This window comes from Dipodomys merriami, unplaced genomic scaffold (assembly GCF_024711535.1).
Source record: "Dipodomys merriami isolate MVZ:Mamm:240054 unplaced genomic scaffold, mDipMer1.0.p SCAF_6, whole genome shotgun sequence".
Lineage (NCBI taxonomy): Eukaryota > Metazoa > Chordata > Mammalia > Rodentia > Heteromyidae > Dipodomys > Dipodomys merriami.
This window is the reverse complement of record NW_027206179.1, coordinates 70,833,614-70,852,668: the sequence shown is the minus strand read 5'-3', so window position 1 is coordinate 70,852,668 and position 19,055 is coordinate 70,833,614. Positions and strand designations below refer to the sequence as shown.

Sequence of the window (19,055 nt, the reverse complement as noted above, 5' to 3'; positions counted from 1 at the left end):
TAACTTTCAAAGAGGTTCTTTAACTTTACAAAACTCTGGATTTTCAGTTCTAGCCTAAGGTTGAGACTAGGCTATGATTCTTTTTAAGAACTTGAGAGTGGAAATAAAATCAACTACCTTGATCATATAGGCTTGGGTAAATTACCAAGAACACTAGCCAGCAAGATCACTAGTAATGTTCCCTTATAGACAAGATGAAAAAATTAGGAACAAGTTATACAACCAAAATTTGCTTGCAATTAGAGAAGAGGGAAACAATAAAGCTAAAAACCCACAGGTAAATTTAAGAAGGAAAAATCTCTTATCAATAGAGCCAGCCTCCCTTCATTTTGCCTTCCCTTCTCTTCATTTTTTTCTTTTCTTTTGTTTTGAGACAAGGTATCATTACAGAGTTCAAACTGAATTTGAACTTAATCTTCCAACACCCAGAGTGGTGGAATTATTGGTGTGAACCACTGGTTTGGTTCAATGTACTGTTTCTTAGAATCTAAGTGGATCATACAGAGTTGTTCACATTTCTGAATTTGCCAAGTTAAAAATTTACATGTACTAGCATACCTTAAAGCCCAATAACATTACAATATTTGTATTAACAAGATATATGGAAGAGCAAAACATCAAAGAGCCATATTTGTTAATGTTCTCATTCATCTGCTCTAAGTATGCTGATTGTTTATTGTACAGAAGCTGGTGGCTCGTGCCTGTAATTGTGGCTTAAAGGACGTGAAAATCTGGAGATTATGGTTCAAAACCAGCATAGGCAGAAATGTCCATGAGACTATTTGTCTCCAATTAACCAGCTAAAAAAGACAGAAGTAGAGCTGTGGCTGAAGTGGGGGAGCTTGAGAGACAAACAAAAAATCCAAGCTAAAGCATGAAGCCCTGAGTTTAAGTCCCAGTACCAGCACAATAAAAAGGAAGAATTTCTAAGTTTCTGAATATTGTATCAAATAAATTAACCCATTATCTAGTTACATATATGTTTTGAAAGCAGACATCTAGTTTAACTTCAAAGTATCTGCTGAAGCAGGTACTGGATTCTGAAATCCTCCAAAAACCTGATTTAGTTAGCAAGTATCTCTACAAGAATCCTATAGATAAGACAGGATTAAAAAGAAACAAAAACCAAAAAAAACTCCCAACAAAAACACCAGGAATCCATGCTGCAGTTCCAAATCTTTAAACATCATATTTGGCACATAGTAAGTATGCAATATATATTTACAGAATTGAATATCCAGCAACACTCCTAGTGGGCTGATATGAAAGGGACTCCTCTACTTTAGATGAAGTCAAAGAGCAACCCCTTTTCACATCCTAGTGTTCATTTCTAAACTCAGGGCGTGTTGGATTTGATAATGTATCAAGTATTAGCATTAGAAATAATATAAGATACTATATGGAAGATCAGCTAATAAATAAACTTTGCTGTAAAGCCGTGCACTGGTGGCTCACACCAGTAATCCTAGCTACCCAGGAGGCTGACATCTAAGGATTGCAGTTAGAAACCAGCCAGGGCAGGAAAGTCCATGAGACTCTTTATCTCCAATAAGCTACTCAAAAAAACCTGGAACTGGCACTGTAACTCAAATGGTAGAGTGCTAGCTAGCCTTGAGCACAAAGAGGCTCAGGGACAGTGCCCAGACCCTGAGTTCAAGCCCCAGGACCGGCACACATATACACAAAAAAACCAGACTGCATCAAGCCCACTACAATGGCTCATGACTATAATCCTAGCTACTCAGAAAGCTGAGACTGCGTATCACTGTTCAAAGCCAGCCAATGTGGCAAAGTCTGTGAGACTCTGATCTCCAATTAACTACCAAAAAAACAGAAGTGGAGCTGTGTAAAGCCTTGAACAAAAATGCTCAGGGTCAGTACCCAAGCTCTAGGACCAGCACAAAAGACACCAGACACCACTTTAAATTTTAAACACTAGTTCTGCACTAGGATTTAAGCAATTAGAACTTACTAATATCCAAGGCAATTTATATAATCCACCAAATTAATAAAACATTGAAATAATTTTTAATATGCATCTTCATCAAATTTACCCCTTCTGTTGTTCTCCCCCATCTTCACTGAAACCATTTTCTTTAAATTATTTACTGTTATTGTAAAGGTAATGTACAGAGGGGTTACAGTTACCTAAGTCAAAAAATATGGGATTATGTGTTGTGGGCTTGGCTGTTGAAGGAAGTTTGCAGTCTTGCAGCTTTTATTCCCGATGCAAAAAGAAAGCTTAGAACTTGTTAAAGGGATATTAAAATTTTAGAGTACAAAAGATAATTGGCCATGTAAGAAAAAAAAAATATGGGAACACTTCACGAATTTGTATGTCATCCTTCCATAAGGGCCATGCTAATCTTCTCTGTATTGTTCCACTTTTAGTATATGTGCTGCCAAAGAGAGTACTCACTGAAGTAACTCTTGCAATACTTGAAAAAATATGAATGTCTTCAAGTTATAACGGTAGCTAGTTTTCTTCCAAATATCCTCATAGAACTAAAACTATTACTACTACAAAAAAGAATAATTTTAATGTACAAGGCTTAAAAAACATTCGTGCATCTTGGAAGTGGCGCTGTGGCTCAAGTGGGAAAGCGCTAGCTTTGAGCTGAAGAGCTGAGGAACAGTTTCCAGGCCCAAAATTCAAGCCCCACGACCAACCAAAAAAAAAAAAAAAAGTGCATCTCATTCCATTTTTTTCTGCAATTGGTTTGGCCAGAGAAATTTGTGCATACACAACAGGTAAGTAGAGGCTAGCCAGCCATCTAGCTCTGTATCTGTTCATCACTGTGTTCTTTCCTAATTATCCAGAATTACTGTGGAGAAAATGGCAGAATTCTCAAACAACTGATCCTTTCATGAGAAAAGGTTCAATTATACTATATAGTTACACTGTGCTGATACTATCATTCTAAACCATAATTTTCAACATCTTAACCCTTTTCCTGGTTTCACAGCTCAGCTCCAGAGTTCCCTACATTACTTTTATCACTCACACACCCCAAAATTTGTGCTCTGAATGTGTCTATTCATAATTTGGCTTCAATGTATACATCTCACCCATCTCTTTTCCATCAAGTAATTAGAGGATCTAAATCTTGAATCAAGAATGCCATCCCTTGAGCTGGAAAGGTGGCTCAGTGGTAGAGTGCTTGCCTTGCATGCATGAGGCCCTGGGTTCGATTCCTCAGCACCACATAAACAGAAAAGCCTTAAGTGGCACTGTGACTTAAGCAGTAGAGTGCTCGCCTTGAACTGAGGGACAATGCCCAGGCCCAGAGTTCAGGTCCACAACCGGCAAAAAAAAAAAAAGAATGCCAACCCTTATTCACTTGATAAATCACAAAATTGTTCTGTTTCATCAGGAGCTTTCTACCAACTTTTATCAAGTAAGCTTCAACACTTTGTCCTGCTGGATGGTGGTCAGATAAGGCTACAAATGTATTTTTATAAAATTTTATAAAGTACATCTACGACTCCCCTTTCCATACTCTCTCTCTTCTTTCTCTCTCTCAAATACACATGGCAAAAACACATTCACCACTGTCCTGACAGCTATTCTGTTCATGTGACTCAATATATGGCTGCTTCTCTGATGATTCTACTTTGGACGTGACTTCAAACGTTGTTACTGACAAAAGAAACTAAGAAATAAACTAGAGAGCTCGTCATATTTTCCTCAAATTTTAATGAACTGAATTAGTTCAGTCTCCGCAATTAGTCTCTGCAATTAGTCTCACTTCTTCATTGTAGCAACAGAAAAAGTTCTTGAGGTTTCAGAAGACCTCAAGAAATACCAAGAAAGTTTAACAGCTCCAGAACAATTTGACTAAACACTGGAATTGCTTTCTGGACTCCCAGTTCACTGCTTACTAAGGTACAAGCATGATGCATTCTCTTCACACAAAAGCTAAAAACAAAGCAGTAACAAGATTTTTAAAACACACATTAGAAAGCTGGGAATGTGTCTTAGTGATAGAGTGCTTGCCTAGCATGAAGCCCTAGGTTTGATTCCTCAGTACCACATAAACAGAAAAGGCTGAAAGTGGCTCAGAATAATGAATTTTCATCCAATGGAAGATGTTCTATTCCACTGTCACTGTAGCAATACAATTACCACTGAAAACATAAACTGCTTACAAAGAAAGACAGGATCTATCATATATTCTTATGTAAACATAATGCAAAAAAAGTTTTACCACAATCCAAGTCTACATATATACAACCTGCTTTCTTAAAGAAACTCCTTTAATATTAAAAATAAAAATAAGATTCCAAAATTGACATCGCAAAATATTTTTTAATTAAAATTATAAAAAAAATCGGTGTGACAAAATAAAACCCAGTAACTGGTTTAAGATGTAGGTACACAACATACAGACACTTTTATATAGGTTTACCCATGGCATAAAACACAGCAAGGAATTAGCAGTCTACCTAATATGAGAGATGAAGCTGCCTGTTAGAGTACCTCTGCTGTATGCTTACTCAGCTTGTGACTGTTCTACGCCTCCCCTCCCCCCTCCAATTTCATGGCTTTTCCCACACCATGCTGACAGCTAAGCTAATTTTAATGTTTAATTTTCAAATTTCAGGATAAAAACTATGTGTCATGGACCGTGACTACAATCACTGGGTAACCTAGGAAACAATACCCAATGTGGTCTGTCCTGGGGAAGGGCCAATATGGGCTCAACTGGATCCATTCATAATTTTCTGGTACTAGTATGCTCAAGACGATAAAACACTGAGCTTGAAATAGCATTTAAGGGGGTTTCTTCCATCTTCATGCAAATCATTTACACAGGGCCTGCTAAGACTTTAGCTATTACATGTCTGCCCAATATGACTTCCACAATGCAAAACTTTACAAAAAGTTTTTTTCTCTTCCTATTACAATAGATGACCAATTATTTGAAAAGAGATGTAAAATGTAAACAGATCAATGGAAAGAAATCAGGAGATTAAATTAAACAACACTTGTCTTGAGACCTATAGGTCCATCCTAACTTGAACATGTCTTCTTTTTAGTGAAATTGCACAAGACACATCTGCTACTCCCACAGTGGAGCTACCCAGCTACATTCCAATATTTCTAGTGAAACCTGAACAGAAAAACTGTCAAGCTGTCATCCTCGGGACAGAAAGTAATACATTCTGAACATAAAATTAGCAAGCCAGGGCGCCACTGGCTCATGCTAGCTACTCAGAAGGCTGAGATCTGAGGATTGCGGTTCAAAGCCAGCCTGGGCAGGAAAGTCCCTCAGACTCTTATCTCCAATAAACCACCAGAAAACCAGAAGTGGCATTGTGGCTAAAGTGGTATAGCGCTAGCCTTGATCTGAAGAGCTGAGGGACAGCACCCAGGCCCAGAGTTCAAGACCCATGAGCTGACCCAAAAAAAGGCAAGCCAAGAACATCACATACCTCCCAGCAAGTCTTTAAAATGTTAGGAACACAATCCACAAAAAGAAACTAAAAGTAGCTGTGTTTCTAATTATGGGACAACATGTTAAATCTTTAATCTACCAGGCTTAAAAGAGAAAATAAACAAACCAAGAGGGAAAGGAAAAGACAATGAAGCCATGGCACAGGAAATCTAGAAATGTGTTATCAATAGAAAAAGAGTTAGAATAAAGTTTGAATACTTGACTTTTCATAGCCTTTCATGCTTAGAACATGTATTACCCTCCTGAGGAGTTTAGATCCCATATACAATGGGATTTTATTATTTCTTTGAAACTTACATTGTTCCATTACATTAATCCCTGACTGACCTGTTTTTTCCTCATCAAATCATCAACTACAGAAACACAATCTTTTCTGAGTTCTTTAAGCTCTGTAAAGATCTGAAGGGACAGGAAAAATGGATATTGCTAGCTCCCTACCAAAACAATTCATGATTATACAAGTAAATAAATTAGCTACAAATACAGATTTTATTCTTTAATATTTTAAAAGGAATACATTTCAATTCATTAAAAATTAAGTTTCAACAATTTAATAATTAGTAGGTAGAAAAAATTCAATTTCAGTGATTAATGTTATAATAAAAGTAGCTATGCTGCTAAGGGTCTTTAGTCCTCTAAATATAAATAAAGAATTTTTAAAACATCTGATATTTGTATCAAATAGGTTTTTTGGTATTGCCTTAATTTTTAACATAAATTAGATTCTACCCAAATATACTACTAAACCTTAGTATACTACCAAAAAATTAGAAGCACTGTCTTATCAAATTAAGCATTACTACAAAGATTGGAATAAAATTATGTTTGCCTAAGTTTTGACTAAGCTCAAAGGTGAAAAATCTTAAATATATAATTATGCCATGCCAGGAAGTTATCAGCACTCTATAAACATTGTTAAAATGAGCTTGCAATCTCTTGTTTAATAGAAGCAGTGCCTTTCAATTATCTCAAAATTAAAATCTTAGGACCAACAGATTTCATCTATTAACCTGATTTGAATTGACAAATTTTCAAAGCTCATGTTTCCAAACGTATTTTGCCACTAATTTACACACAGGAAAAAATAACTTTAACAACAGCTACTATATCATTGGCATGAAAAAAACATTCCAAAGACAGTATGTATTTCCTTAAGAAAGACAGACATGATTTATTTCAGAATATCACTCACCACTTCTTCCAGTGCAGCACTTCGCCCAAAAGAACAAGTGAGGTGTGTGAGGCAGTTAACAAAGGAGGAGAAAAGTTCATTGGGAATGGCAGTTAAAACATTTCGAGGAAACACAGTTATCAGATTGCTGATAATGCTAGAGATTCCCACAGCTTCAGAATCTTCTATTTCAATCCTATAAATCAAGTAATGAGGATTATTAAGTCTATAACATGTTTCCAAATACAAGTATCAACAACTAATTTTTAAAGGTATATCGCGGTATGTTCATTTCAACTTAGCTATACAGCTCAACTTTAAAATACAGAACAGAGAGAGGAACTACTAGTTTCCTTTCCTTCCATTGTTTAAGGAAAAAATTGGGATGTTTCCTTTTCAGTTATAAAGGGCAAGTATACCTACCCATTGATAGTATTCAGTAATCCCTCAATAAAGTGTGCTAGATAATCGACTTGGGATCCTTCATCCGGGAAGATGGGTCCATGAAGAGAAGCTAATTGGGCAAGGCACTGCAGAGAATCTTGTGCCATATCTGAATCTTCTCTGATTTTTCGGTGTACCTGTTAGAAAGAATTACTAATCCATAAAAATAAATTCTTCTTTTATAAGGGTCATGTGTCTACCAAGCCAAATAAGGTAAGAGAAAAATTCACCACGGCTGGACATTTCTAGAAAATTAATTCCTGAACTAAACTACATTTGAAAATTACTCCTCAGTAAAACTGACATGCTGGCCATGATTTTAACCAAATCTACTATTTGTTAACTGAAGGCTCCCTATATTTTGAAAACTGAACTGTCTCCAGCATGTTATGACAAAGAGAGGAGCAGATGCCAGCCAGTCAGACATACTGCTTCTTCTAAAAACAGCAACGACGACAGTCATCTGTATTATGCTAACTATGCCTCACTACAGCTTCTTGCTAAAGTTAGCAGATAAGCTCAATCTAGAGTATATAGGTGCTGCCTTAGGGAAGTAAACAGTTGCCTACTCAGAAAACCAATATGTCACTCAGTCCCCAGACATTCATTCATTGAGTCAACCAACATATACACATATATTTACATTAATTCTGAGGGTGCCTATCATCTTCTTAAGCCTTATTTAAACATCATTGCTACAAATAATACAATTTTTAAAAAAAACATTTTAGTTAAATTATACACAAATTCATTTAAAGACTTTCCATGTGAGAACAACAAGGGAAAGGATAATAATGCTCGACAAGAAATGTACTCATTACATTACTCATGTAACTCTAACCCCTCTGTACAGCATCTGTACAATAAAATAAAATTTAAAAGAAAAGAAATTCTTTCATTGTTTTCGCATTAGAATCAATGGGACTTCTGTGTTGCAAATGACTTAAGGATTGGGGGCAGTTGAGCAACTGTTGGATGCCAGGATCGAGTACAGAAGAAAAAAAAACTCCCATAGGATAGTTATTTTTCCAAAAGGGATGTAACTAAAATTTATAAATAATGATGTTAGTGCTGGAAATAAAAAGCACATGATAAATTTTTTTTAAAAAGGCTTTTGGGGGGGGGGTGGAAGGAGGATGAGAAGGGATGGGAAGGGGAAACAAAGGAGGAGGCTACAATGCTTGATAAGAAATGTACTCATTATCTTACCCATGTAATTGTAACCTCTCTGTACAGTATTTTCACAATAAAAAAAAAGGCTTTTCCAGAGGTTACAATGCTCAACAAGAAGTGTACTCATTACTCATGTAACTGTAACTTCTCTGTACAGCACCTTTACAATAAATTTTAAAAAAGACTTGTCCAGACTTAGTAATAATGTAAACCATTTAGCATTCAATATTCTGTATAAAGAGAATGCTTTCATTCTTTTGGTCCGATTTACAGTATCATATGATATTATGGGCTTTATTTCTGTGACCTTGCATAATTGAAATAGCCACAAAAAAAAATCAAGGAAGAAATTACATGGTGATCATTAATCACAATACACTCGGTATTTATTGCGATCACTGTCTACTTTCCATAAGCACTTACTTACTCCAGTATTCTTTTCTAGACAAAGCACAATGTTGAATTTATTTGCTATTGGTTTCAGGTAGTATCCATTTCCACTCTGCAAATCATTTATAAATTACTTGAGGTCAAAATGTTTCTTTTAAATATTCACTGGCATACTGTGAGTAACAGTAAACATTTTAACTTCTGATTCACTGTTCTATTAAACTAATCTCTCAATTCTAAGGGATTTAAAACAGGATATCCACTCTACATATTAGTTAACTGACCTACTACCAGGTTTAAAATGTTCGGTCTAGAATAAGGATTAATTAATAAACCATAGTCCTTGGGTCAAATATCGCTTCCTGCCTGTTGCTGTAAGAAAGAACGGCTTTGGCAAGGATGAGGGGAAAAAGAAGAGAATGTATTTTGTGATTTGTTCACATTTTAATGCTCACCAGTGACATTTTACTGGAATTTCAGGTTCACTTGGGTTTTTGTTGTTTTTGTTTTGTTCTAATAAAGCTTGGGCTTCTTCTGACCTACAGTGACAGAGTTGGGTATGACCATAGAATGTACAGAGCCTAAAATACTATCGGATCTGATACAGAATTTGCCAATCCTGGTCTAGGAAACAAGTACTTTTCAAATGCTATTCCAATGTATTTTAAGTTTTAAATAATAAAATCAAAGCATGATATAAAAATTCATGTATGCACATTATCTAGTTTTTGAACTCTTAAATATAACACCCAATGCATTTATACTTTATCTGATAACTATGAATTAAATTAAATTAGGTTCCTTTTGGGAACCTAATCAACATTTAGATATGATATCCAGAAATAAAGTCTATTAACAGATACAGGGGAGTGTGGCATAAGAGAAAGTCATCTCACAATCTATCTATAAGCCAAATAGTTCTTAGTCTATCTAGGAGTGAAGAATCGAAAGAATACATCAATGAACTAGTTAACATTTACAGTTTAAAGTAAACTATCCTTGAACCTATCTGTATTGTGCAAGCCTACTATATAATCTCTGAAATACATGACCCATATAAGACTCATGATAAACAATTATTTGAGGAAGACTCAAGCCTTCCTTCCAATGTCAGAATTACAAAGGAGTTCCCTCATATGTAAATATGTACTTCAATATAAATTTCACTATACAATTAAAGGTTAGATTCTCTACCTAAATATGGGAAACAGACGGATGAGAGATCATATCTCTTAAGAGCATCTGGAGGATGCTGGGAAGGTTGCTCAGTGGTAGAGTGCACTGGGTTCAATTCCTCAGCACCACATAAAAAGAAAAAAACGAAAGTGGCACTGTGGCTCAAGTGGTAGAGTGCTATCCTTGAGCTAAAGAGCTGAGGGACAGTGCCCAGGCCGAGTTTAAGCCCCATGACTAAAAAAAAAGAGCACCTAGAGTGGTGGCAAGCCAAGAAGCAGCAAGACATGAAGAAGCAGCAAGTTAGCAATGTGATCAATTCTACTGGAATACATTAAGTGTGATATGTGCATGGGTCATCCAGTGCTTACCCAGTAAGCACTTGGATTATGAGTCTCTGAAAATCTGGAGCAGCTTGTGCTGAATATAGAAGTCATCAGTGAAGTGATACCTAAAGTGATACATGTAGGCAGGAGTGTTAACATTTAAGCAAAGACAGAAGAGATCATAAACCAAACTAGGAAAAATCTGTCACTCAGGATAGGAAGAAAATGTAATGTGTTTTTTTTTGTTTTGTTTTTTTGGGTCCGTTCGTGGGGCCTGAACTCTGAGCTTGGGCGCTGTCCCTCAGCTCTTCAGCTCAAGGCTAGTGCTCTACCACTTGAGCCACAAGGCCACTTCCGGCTTGTTTCTTTTTGCTTATGTGGTGCTGAGGAATCCAACCCAGGGCCTCATGCATGCAAGGCAAGCGCTCTACCACTGAGCCACCTTCCCAGCCCAGAAAATGTAATGTTTTTTACAGGACCTTAGGAAGGAAAGAAAAATCAACATACTTGCAAACTTGTGAGGGGCAAGTATAACCAAAATTGTTTCAAATTTCAAGTATAATCAACAAATTGATGTCTTCATCCCAAGCAACAGCATGTTGTTTCAATTCAAATCCAAGGTAACTGTGGTATCTCCAATGGGAGAGGGGTTTCAATTATATAATCAATTCATAAGTAATATTAAACTTAACAAAGGCAAATCAAGTAGAGAGATAAGCCATGTTAGTCTTTGTAATGAGTAGCAAAAATTGCTTAAATTAAAATGTCAGCTATACATACAAAACTACTAAGATAACAAGAAGGGTTAACTTTCAAATTCCAGTTATTTGCATGTGACAGTTCACAGCTGACAGGAGCAGCTGCCTGGTTTGTCTAGACAGCTGTTCTGATTTGGTGGAGTTGTTTCCAGTCCTGCCAGCAAGTTTTCACCTTTTCAAAAACTGCTGGAGTGGGATCTACTTTCAGTAGAGCAAATAATCCAAAGAATTGAACTTGGATTCCTATCAAAATAATTCCTGTCAGATGAAGCAGGCAACAGGATTTTTAAATTTTAGTTACAACTATCTCTTTGATCTTGACAGTGTTTATAGTCATCATTTCCCTGGTTTAAAAAAGAAAATGTAAAGTGATTAATTAATGCTCAGGCCAAACATTTCTGTGGAAAGTATCTCTTAATTATATACCCATGAATATATACGTAACTTTGTACTAGATAGTTTCAAGTATATACTATAGACATACAACGTTAAAGGAGGCAATTGGGAGAGTTGTACAGAATATTTTGAAAACACATAAAAAATTAAATGGTAATTAATGGTTGGGATTAAGCAAATGTTCTTTTCCCTCTAACTGATCTTTCTTCTTGGACTTCATTGATCTTTATGTTATCCAAGTCATTGTAGCTAACTAATTTGTATACTTATCCTATAACTGCAAATTAGTATTCAACACGTAAGTACACATACATATTTTTAAAGTGAATAGTAAATATGGGATTATATCAACAAACTATAATGAGTCCTGTATGAAATGATACTTGAAATATTTTAAATAAATTGCTATCAAATAGGATTAACCTAAGTCAGGTCTTTATAAAAGGTACACTATTACAGTAAGTAGTTCTCAAAGTGTGATCCAGGAATCTTCTACAGACTCCTATTTTCTTAGGCAAACTTTTAAGAATACAGAGGGGGACTGGGAAGGTGGCTCAGTGGTAGAGCACTTGCCTTGCATGCATGAGGCCCTGGGTTCCATACTTCAGCACCACATAAGCAAAAAGAAAAAAGTCAGAAGTGGCGCTGTGGCTCAAGTGGTAGAGTGCTAACCTTGAGCTGAAGAGCTGAGGGACAGCACCCAGGCCCAGAGTTCAGGCCCCACAACCGGACCCAAAAAAAAAAAAAAAAAAAAAATACAAATACAGAGGTACTGCTTCTGGGCGCCGGTGGCTCATGCCTGTAATCCTAGCTACTCAGGAGGCTGAGATCTGAGGATCACGGTTCAAAGCCAGCCAGGCCGCAAACTCTGAGAGCCTCTTATCTCCAATAAAAACCACTAGAAAACCAGAAGTGGTGCTGTGGCACAAGCAGTAGAGCCCTCACCTTGAGCTGAAGAGTGCTGCAGGGAGAGCACCCAGGCCCAGAGTTCAAGCCCCACAACCCCCCCACTCATTCCCCTCCCACACACACACACACAAAAGATATAGAGGTACTACCTGCCTTTTCCTTCCTCACTGTCACACTTGTACACAGGGCATTTTTCCTAAAGCCACATAATATGGGATAACAATGTAAAGGGAGGCAGAACAATCTGGCTAACTTCTATTGCTCCTAACATTAGGAAGACTTGCAAAAAATGTAAAACCAAACAACAAAAAGGCTGGATACATTTCACTTGGTTTTCAAAAAGTTACATATTCATTAAAATGTTATTTGCATTACTACTGTAAAATTTTTATTGCTATTTAATAATTATTTTTTGAAGCTCTCAGTTTGTATTCTTGTAGGATAGTAAGAGCTATGTAGCTTATATAAAAAGCTCTTTGCAGCTTTCAGTTATTAATGTAAAGGGGTCTCAAGAAAAAAGTCCAAGTTCTACTCTAGGATTCTAAACCCTTCATCATTATCCAGTAGTTTTATAAATTACAAGAGACTTGCTATATTCTATTTAAGCAGATAAATTAGAAGAGAAGGCTAAAAGGATAGTAGTAAACATTTAAGAGAAAGACAAAGACATTTCCTCTTTCCATGGCCTTGCTACTAGAGATGAAGACCATGACTTACTGTGAAGAAAAGTTCCATAACTCTGCTGTCCAGAAGAGTCTCCCTCCAGGACTCTGTTGGCTTCAACAGCACATTTTGTGAGGATTCAAACATAGCTATATAATGTCTGCCCAGTGATCTGGTGTCAAGGTCAACAACAATAACATTCTTACTTTGTCAAAAGTGTAAGTCTACCTCTAAATATAACAGGAGCCATTCAGAAAGAATGTAATGGAAACAGTTTGAGCCTCTTTCACATATGCTACATAATTCACACATGAAGTGAAGGAATAAAGGGCATTAAGTGCTGAAAAAAGAGGAATGCTATAGGAATGTAAGATAACAGTTTCATAGTAAATTGTGTTATGTGATATGAATAGAAACTGATCACTAGAGAGCTGAAAAGTGACAACAGAAGAAAAATCTTGACTTCAAAAGAGATGCAAAAAGAATCAATTTCTGCCCAAGTCTGCCCATAATTTTCCTTACTATCTTATAATAGCTAAAACCAAAGGTATAAAATGAAAAGTCTCATTTTCCATGCATAAGCCTGTAGGGAAAAATAACCATTTTCCAAAGGAAATATATTCAATGGGAAAGAGGAAAAAAGGAACATAGTTAACTGCATTAGACTAAAAAACAAAACTCCCTCAGATCGTAGTATCCAAATATCAAGTTCAAACAAAGAACTAATCATACTGAGATAAAACTTTAAAGATGCCAAGTTAAAATTCTCATAGCCCACAGTGCAGTGTTCAAGTGTTTATAAGTCAAGCATGCTTCAAATAGTGTCCTATGTAAATTAAGTAAATACCACATATCTACATTTATGAAGATAATTCCCTCAGTGGCAACCACAGTACCTGGGCTTTTAAGAACGGTATGGCCTGGGGACAGCCAGCAGATGCCACATTAGTATCAGCAATAAGAAACTGCCTAGGTATCTAAGATGATTACCAAAAAACAAAATAAAAAAAGAAAATTGTACTTTTTTTTAAAGCCAAATAACTGGTTTTAGACAGAAATAATTATTCAAAGGGAAAATTAAGTCTGTAAGACCATATCAAAAGCCAATAGTTGATTGATTTAAAATGTATATATGAATATATGAGTATATATGTATATGAATACTCTACAGAGTTAGAGGAGACACAGAGAGAGATCAGAGCCTGTTTCTGACATCACCCCCAAAAGGTTCCAAAACTCCATTAATAAGATCAGCAAAAGTGAAACCCAAATCTGATTCATTTAAACTTTACTTCCCTCTTCCTTTATCTGCCCTCTTGTGGAGAAGTCATGGAGGTGTAAGATAAGCCTGAATTGCACAGAAAAAACACAGCAGCCAATGAATACTAATAGTTATCAGTAAGCAACTTTTCTCATCTGTTTCACTTAATATTAAAAAAAAAAAAAACTGGGTAGTTAGAGGTGTGGCTCAATTGGCAGAATGCTAGTCACTGAGCAAAGTATCAGGTACTGAGTGTGAGTCTCCGTCTTGCAACAAAGAGAAAGAAAAGAAAAGAAAAAAAACTGGCTAAATACCAGTTCATTTTCCATGATGAAGAATAAAGACGATCATCTTTACAGGAACAAGTATTTATGGATGAAATTTATCTGATAGGAACGGTTTGTTCTGAAACAGTCTAGGGCTGGAGGAATACAGACTAAGTTAGACTGAATTCAACAGCTACTAAAGCTTCTATTCTCTACTTTTGGATACCTTGGAAAGTTTCTATAACAAAGCAGAAAAAGGAGTTTTAGGGTATGAAATAAATCATCTGAGGAAGACAATAATTCTTGTTCTTTATGAAAATAGCCATTTCATTTATTCTTTGATATTTAACTTCATTTTCTATGAAGTAAAGGAACACTGTGTTGATGAAAAATTGATCAACACTCAAGAAAATGTGGTATATATACACAACGGAATTCTATGCCTCCATCAGAAAGAATGACATTGCCTCATTTGTTAGGAAATAGAAAGACTTGGAAAAAAATTATATTAAGTGAAGTAAGCCAGGCCCAAAGAAACATAGGTCCCATGGTTTCCCTTATTTGCAATAACCAGTGTATGTCTGAGTCAAGCAGAAAAGGTCAGATAAGTTGATGTTAGGGAAATGAACCCCAAGATAAGTATTCAAATGTTTTTTTTTTCATGCAATTGTTTCTAACATATTTATTAGATGATTTCTTTGTTGCTTTGTATGTGCTTCCCCCACAGTATAACCCCTGCTTTCACTGTATTTGATGTTGGTATAATTTGTGGAGGGGAAGGAAAAAAACAAATCATTTAAATAGGGATACGGGTGGACTCATTGTAACAATGAGATGTACAAGTCGGTATGTTGAAAAACAAACTTTACAACTTTGGTGGAGGGGGGGGGCAGAGAAGGGGGGGAAAATGGGGGGAGATTGGAAGGGATGGGAAGGGGAAACAAAGGAGGAGGCAACAATGCTTGATAAGAAATGTACTCATTACCTTGCCCATGTAATTGTAACTCCTCTGTACAGTAGTTTCACCAAAAAAAAAAAAAAAACTGGGAAAGAAATGAGGAAGGTGATGACACTTTCAAAGGAAATGTACGCATTACCTGACTCATGTAACTGTAACCTCTCTGTACATCACTTTACAATAAAAAAAAATTTTTTAAAGCAGCTCAGGGACCCTGCCCAAGTTCAAGTCCCAGAACTGACCCCCCTCCCCCCAAAAAAGCTTTTTATGCTCTATAAATACTCCTAGACACTATTTTATATTAAGGGAAAATGAGGTGGCTTTTTTCAGATAAAAAACCTAGTATGTGACAAGTTGAACATCAAGTTCAAGTTGAACCCTGGCAGAACTAGAATCTGAACCCAAGATTTTGCACTAATCAAAAACTAATTAATGCAAAAAAGGCTGGCAGTATGGCTCAAGTGATAGAGTTCTTGCCTAGAAGCTGAGTTTTAATTCTATTGGTCCCCCATCAAAGGAAAAAAAAATCATGGGGCTAGGCTAGGAAGGCGGCTCAGTGGTAGAGTGCTTGCCTTGCATGCTTGCCCTGGGTTCGATGCCTCAGCACCACATAAGCAGAAAAAAAATCGAAGTGGTGCTGTGGCTTAAGTGATAGAGCACTAGCCTTGAACTGAAGAGCTGAGGGACAGCACCCAGGCCCAGAGTTCAGTCCCAACCAACAGAAGGAAGGAAGGAAGGAAGGAAGGGAGGGAGGGAGGGAGGGAGGGAGGGAGGGAGGGAGGGAGGGAGGGAGGGAGGGAGGGAGGGAGGGAGGGAGGAAGGAAGGAAGGAAGGAAGGAAGGAAGGAAGGAAGGAAGGAAGGAAAAAGAGAAAAAGAAATCATAGTAGAATTTGCTTGAGCTATGGTTTCGTATGTTTTTCTTAAAGACTAATAACATAATTTAAATTTTGCATCAGAATAATTCATTCATAAACAACAAAATGCAATTTTACCAACAAGAGAGTCAAACAGACTTTTCTGTCTTAAGAATTCTATATCTTAACCAGGTGCCACTGGCTCATGCCTGTATCCTATATCCTAGCTACTCAGGAGGCTAAGATGTAAGGATCAAAGTTCAAAGCCTTCCCAGGCAAGTCCAAAAGACTTTTATCTCTACTAAAAAAACCCATTAAGTGGAGATGTGGTTCAAGCGGCAAAAGTGCTAGCCTTGAGCAAAAAACCTCAGGGACAGAGGTCAGGCCTGACTTCAAGCTCCAGGAGCCGCACGTTCACACACATATGTATACAGAAAAACAGAAACACACACACACACACTTCTCTATCTTTTAAAAAGAAATGGTCAACTGCAGACACACACACACACACACACACACACACACACACACACACACACACACACACACACACACACACACACACACACACACACACACACACACACACACACACACACACACACACACACACACACACACACACACACACACACACACACACACACACACCCTCACCCTCTATCTTTTAAAAAGAAATGGTCAACTGCATCTAACCTTACTTCACTTTCCCATGTTTCACCGAATTCAGGAAACAGGAGTCACAGTACGCTGATTTTCTGTCACTGTATCAAATGCAAGCTTATTCTTTCTTAGCCAGGGTTCCAGCAAGGGAGCCAACTCTGAGGTGTTAAACCCAAGCCATCTTCTAAGCTCAGTGCCTTCTTAATCCCTTGGAAAACCAGTTACAGCTACATGCAAACTCTGTAGCACATAACAGTGAAGAAGTGACTTCATTCCCTGCCTGCTCCCCATGAAGATCCTTTCTGACTCTGAGTTAGAAAAGCTCACTAGCTTCTGAGAAATCAAAGGATTATACATGCACCACCTGCCCAATTCTGTAACTGCAGGACCAGAGGCAAACACACACCAGGCCAAAACCAGAGGACAAGCTGACTGTCACTGGATAATCCTACTAAGTCTTCCGTCTTAAGTTCTTGAACAGCAGACTATTACCAGTGAGTATGCACATCTTTAATACAAGGGGGGAATTACCATCTTTGCAAATATATGGGTCCTTAAAAATGCAAATAAATTCTTATTCATTTTGGGGTAATGTCTGACAGTAAAAAAAATTATTAAATAAGTCACACAATACCTACAAATTATTCTTGAGCAACTATGGAGAATTGCCCATTCTAATTTGTAGTTTATAATCTAGGAAGATCTTATAGCAAGATCTGCCTCATCCAAATACTTACCCACACTTTGGCTCCAAATACTGAGGTTGTCTTGACTGGCACTCTTAATTTAGGTGAAATCTTCTAGATTGCACTACTATTCTATGATCCTGTTTAACTTACCTCAGGAGAGTAAGTTAAAATTTCACCAAAACCAAATCAGATTCACGAAAATAGAACACCAATAAAAGGCAGTGTAACCAAACTAAAAAAAGAAGATATTACTGAGGCCAACATACCACACATACCTACCAAACATTCTTCTTACAAAATGATACTGTCATTTACAACTGGTGTTGCCAAAACCCATAAGCATTTATGGACATCAGGTGAACTACTAGCTGAGATGTATCAGCAGCACAAGCACACATCCAAGAAACAAGTTACAAACAAGCTAACATGTCTGAATTGGCTTGTTCAATAACTAAATAATTTCAAGCCTCTAGGCTAGGTGCTAACAATACAACAAGCATGATCCATGATTTCATTAGTGTTCTGCTGGCGGCAGACAGCAGATACTACTTAGATAGGCTAATGAATGAAGAATGGCAACTGAAAAGTAAACCAAATGGGAAGACATTCTATAGCCTTACAGGAAGCCATGGTCAAAGATATCTGACCTGGTCTAGTATGCACAGCTGAAAAATGGCTAGGGAGTAAATGGGGCAAAAATGGGGAGAAGGATTATTTTGGTGCCAGTGAGGTTTGAACTCATGATCACAGGCTTGCTAAGACAAGAGCTCTACCACTGAACCATTCCTTTAGCTCTTTCTGGGTTTTTGTTGTTGTGGGTTATGGGGCCTGAATTCAGGGCCAAGGCATTATCCCTGAACTCTTTTGCTCAAGAGTAGCACTCTACAACTTTGAGCCACATCTCCACATCTGGTTTTTGAGTGGTTAATTGGAGGTAAGAGTCTCCCACGGACTTTTCTGCCCAGGCTGGCTTCAAACCACTATTCTCAGATCTCAGCCATTAAAATAGTTAGGATTACAGAATGAGCCACCGGTGCCTGGCTTTTGCTTATTTTTGAGATATACTCTTGCTTCCTGCCCGTATATACAGCCAAACTCTGATCCCCTTATTTCTTATTTCTCCTGGGTTGACAGGAATGTGCCACTACACCCAGTTTCTTGAACATATGGCACTTTATTGAATTACTGTAATGGAAATGGTCTGGTGCTGGTGACTCTCTCCTGAAATCCTAGCTACTTGGAAGGCTATGATCAGGTCAAAGTCTGTGAAATTTCACCTAAATGGTCTAGGTGTTGATAACTAGATACTGCTTTGGAGGTGAGGTCAAGCCAGAGACTTCCAGACAAGCTCTCTTTTGCATTCCACCATAATACGCTATATACTTATATACTTAGTATAGGGGGCAGTCACCAAAGCAGATATAAAAACAAAGGAAATAGTTCCCTCTGTCAAGAAATGCGAAAATTCAATTCAGGATGAGCTGTAGGACCACATTGTCAA

At 37.2% G+C, this 19,055-nt stretch overlaps 1 protein-coding gene and 1 non-coding gene across 4 annotated transcripts in view; both read right to left on the bottom strand.

Moving 5' to 3' along the window:
- Xpo4 (exportin 4) overlaps nt 1–19,055 on the bottom strand; it is a 117,698-nt gene that overhangs the window by 29,896 nt on the left and 68,747 nt on the right. For all 3 annotated transcript variants that reach the window (XM_070003133.1, XM_070003132.1, XM_070003134.1), the window contains 3 exons: nt 12,917–13,029; nt 7,054–7,211; nt 6,652–6,826 (listed from right to left, as the gene is read on the bottom strand). In XM_070003133.1, coding sequence (XP_069859234.1) covers nt 6,652–6,826; nt 7,054–7,211; nt 12,917–13,029 — 446 coding nt within the window. The remainder of the gene's footprint in view (nt 1–6,651; nt 6,827–7,053; nt 7,212–12,916; nt 13,030–19,055) is intronic.
- Nucleotides 2,309–2,415, bottom strand: LOC138814411 (U6 spliceosomal RNA). The gene has a single exon (XR_011367990.1). It is a non-coding gene; the product is annotated as a U6 spliceosomal RNA (small nuclear RNA).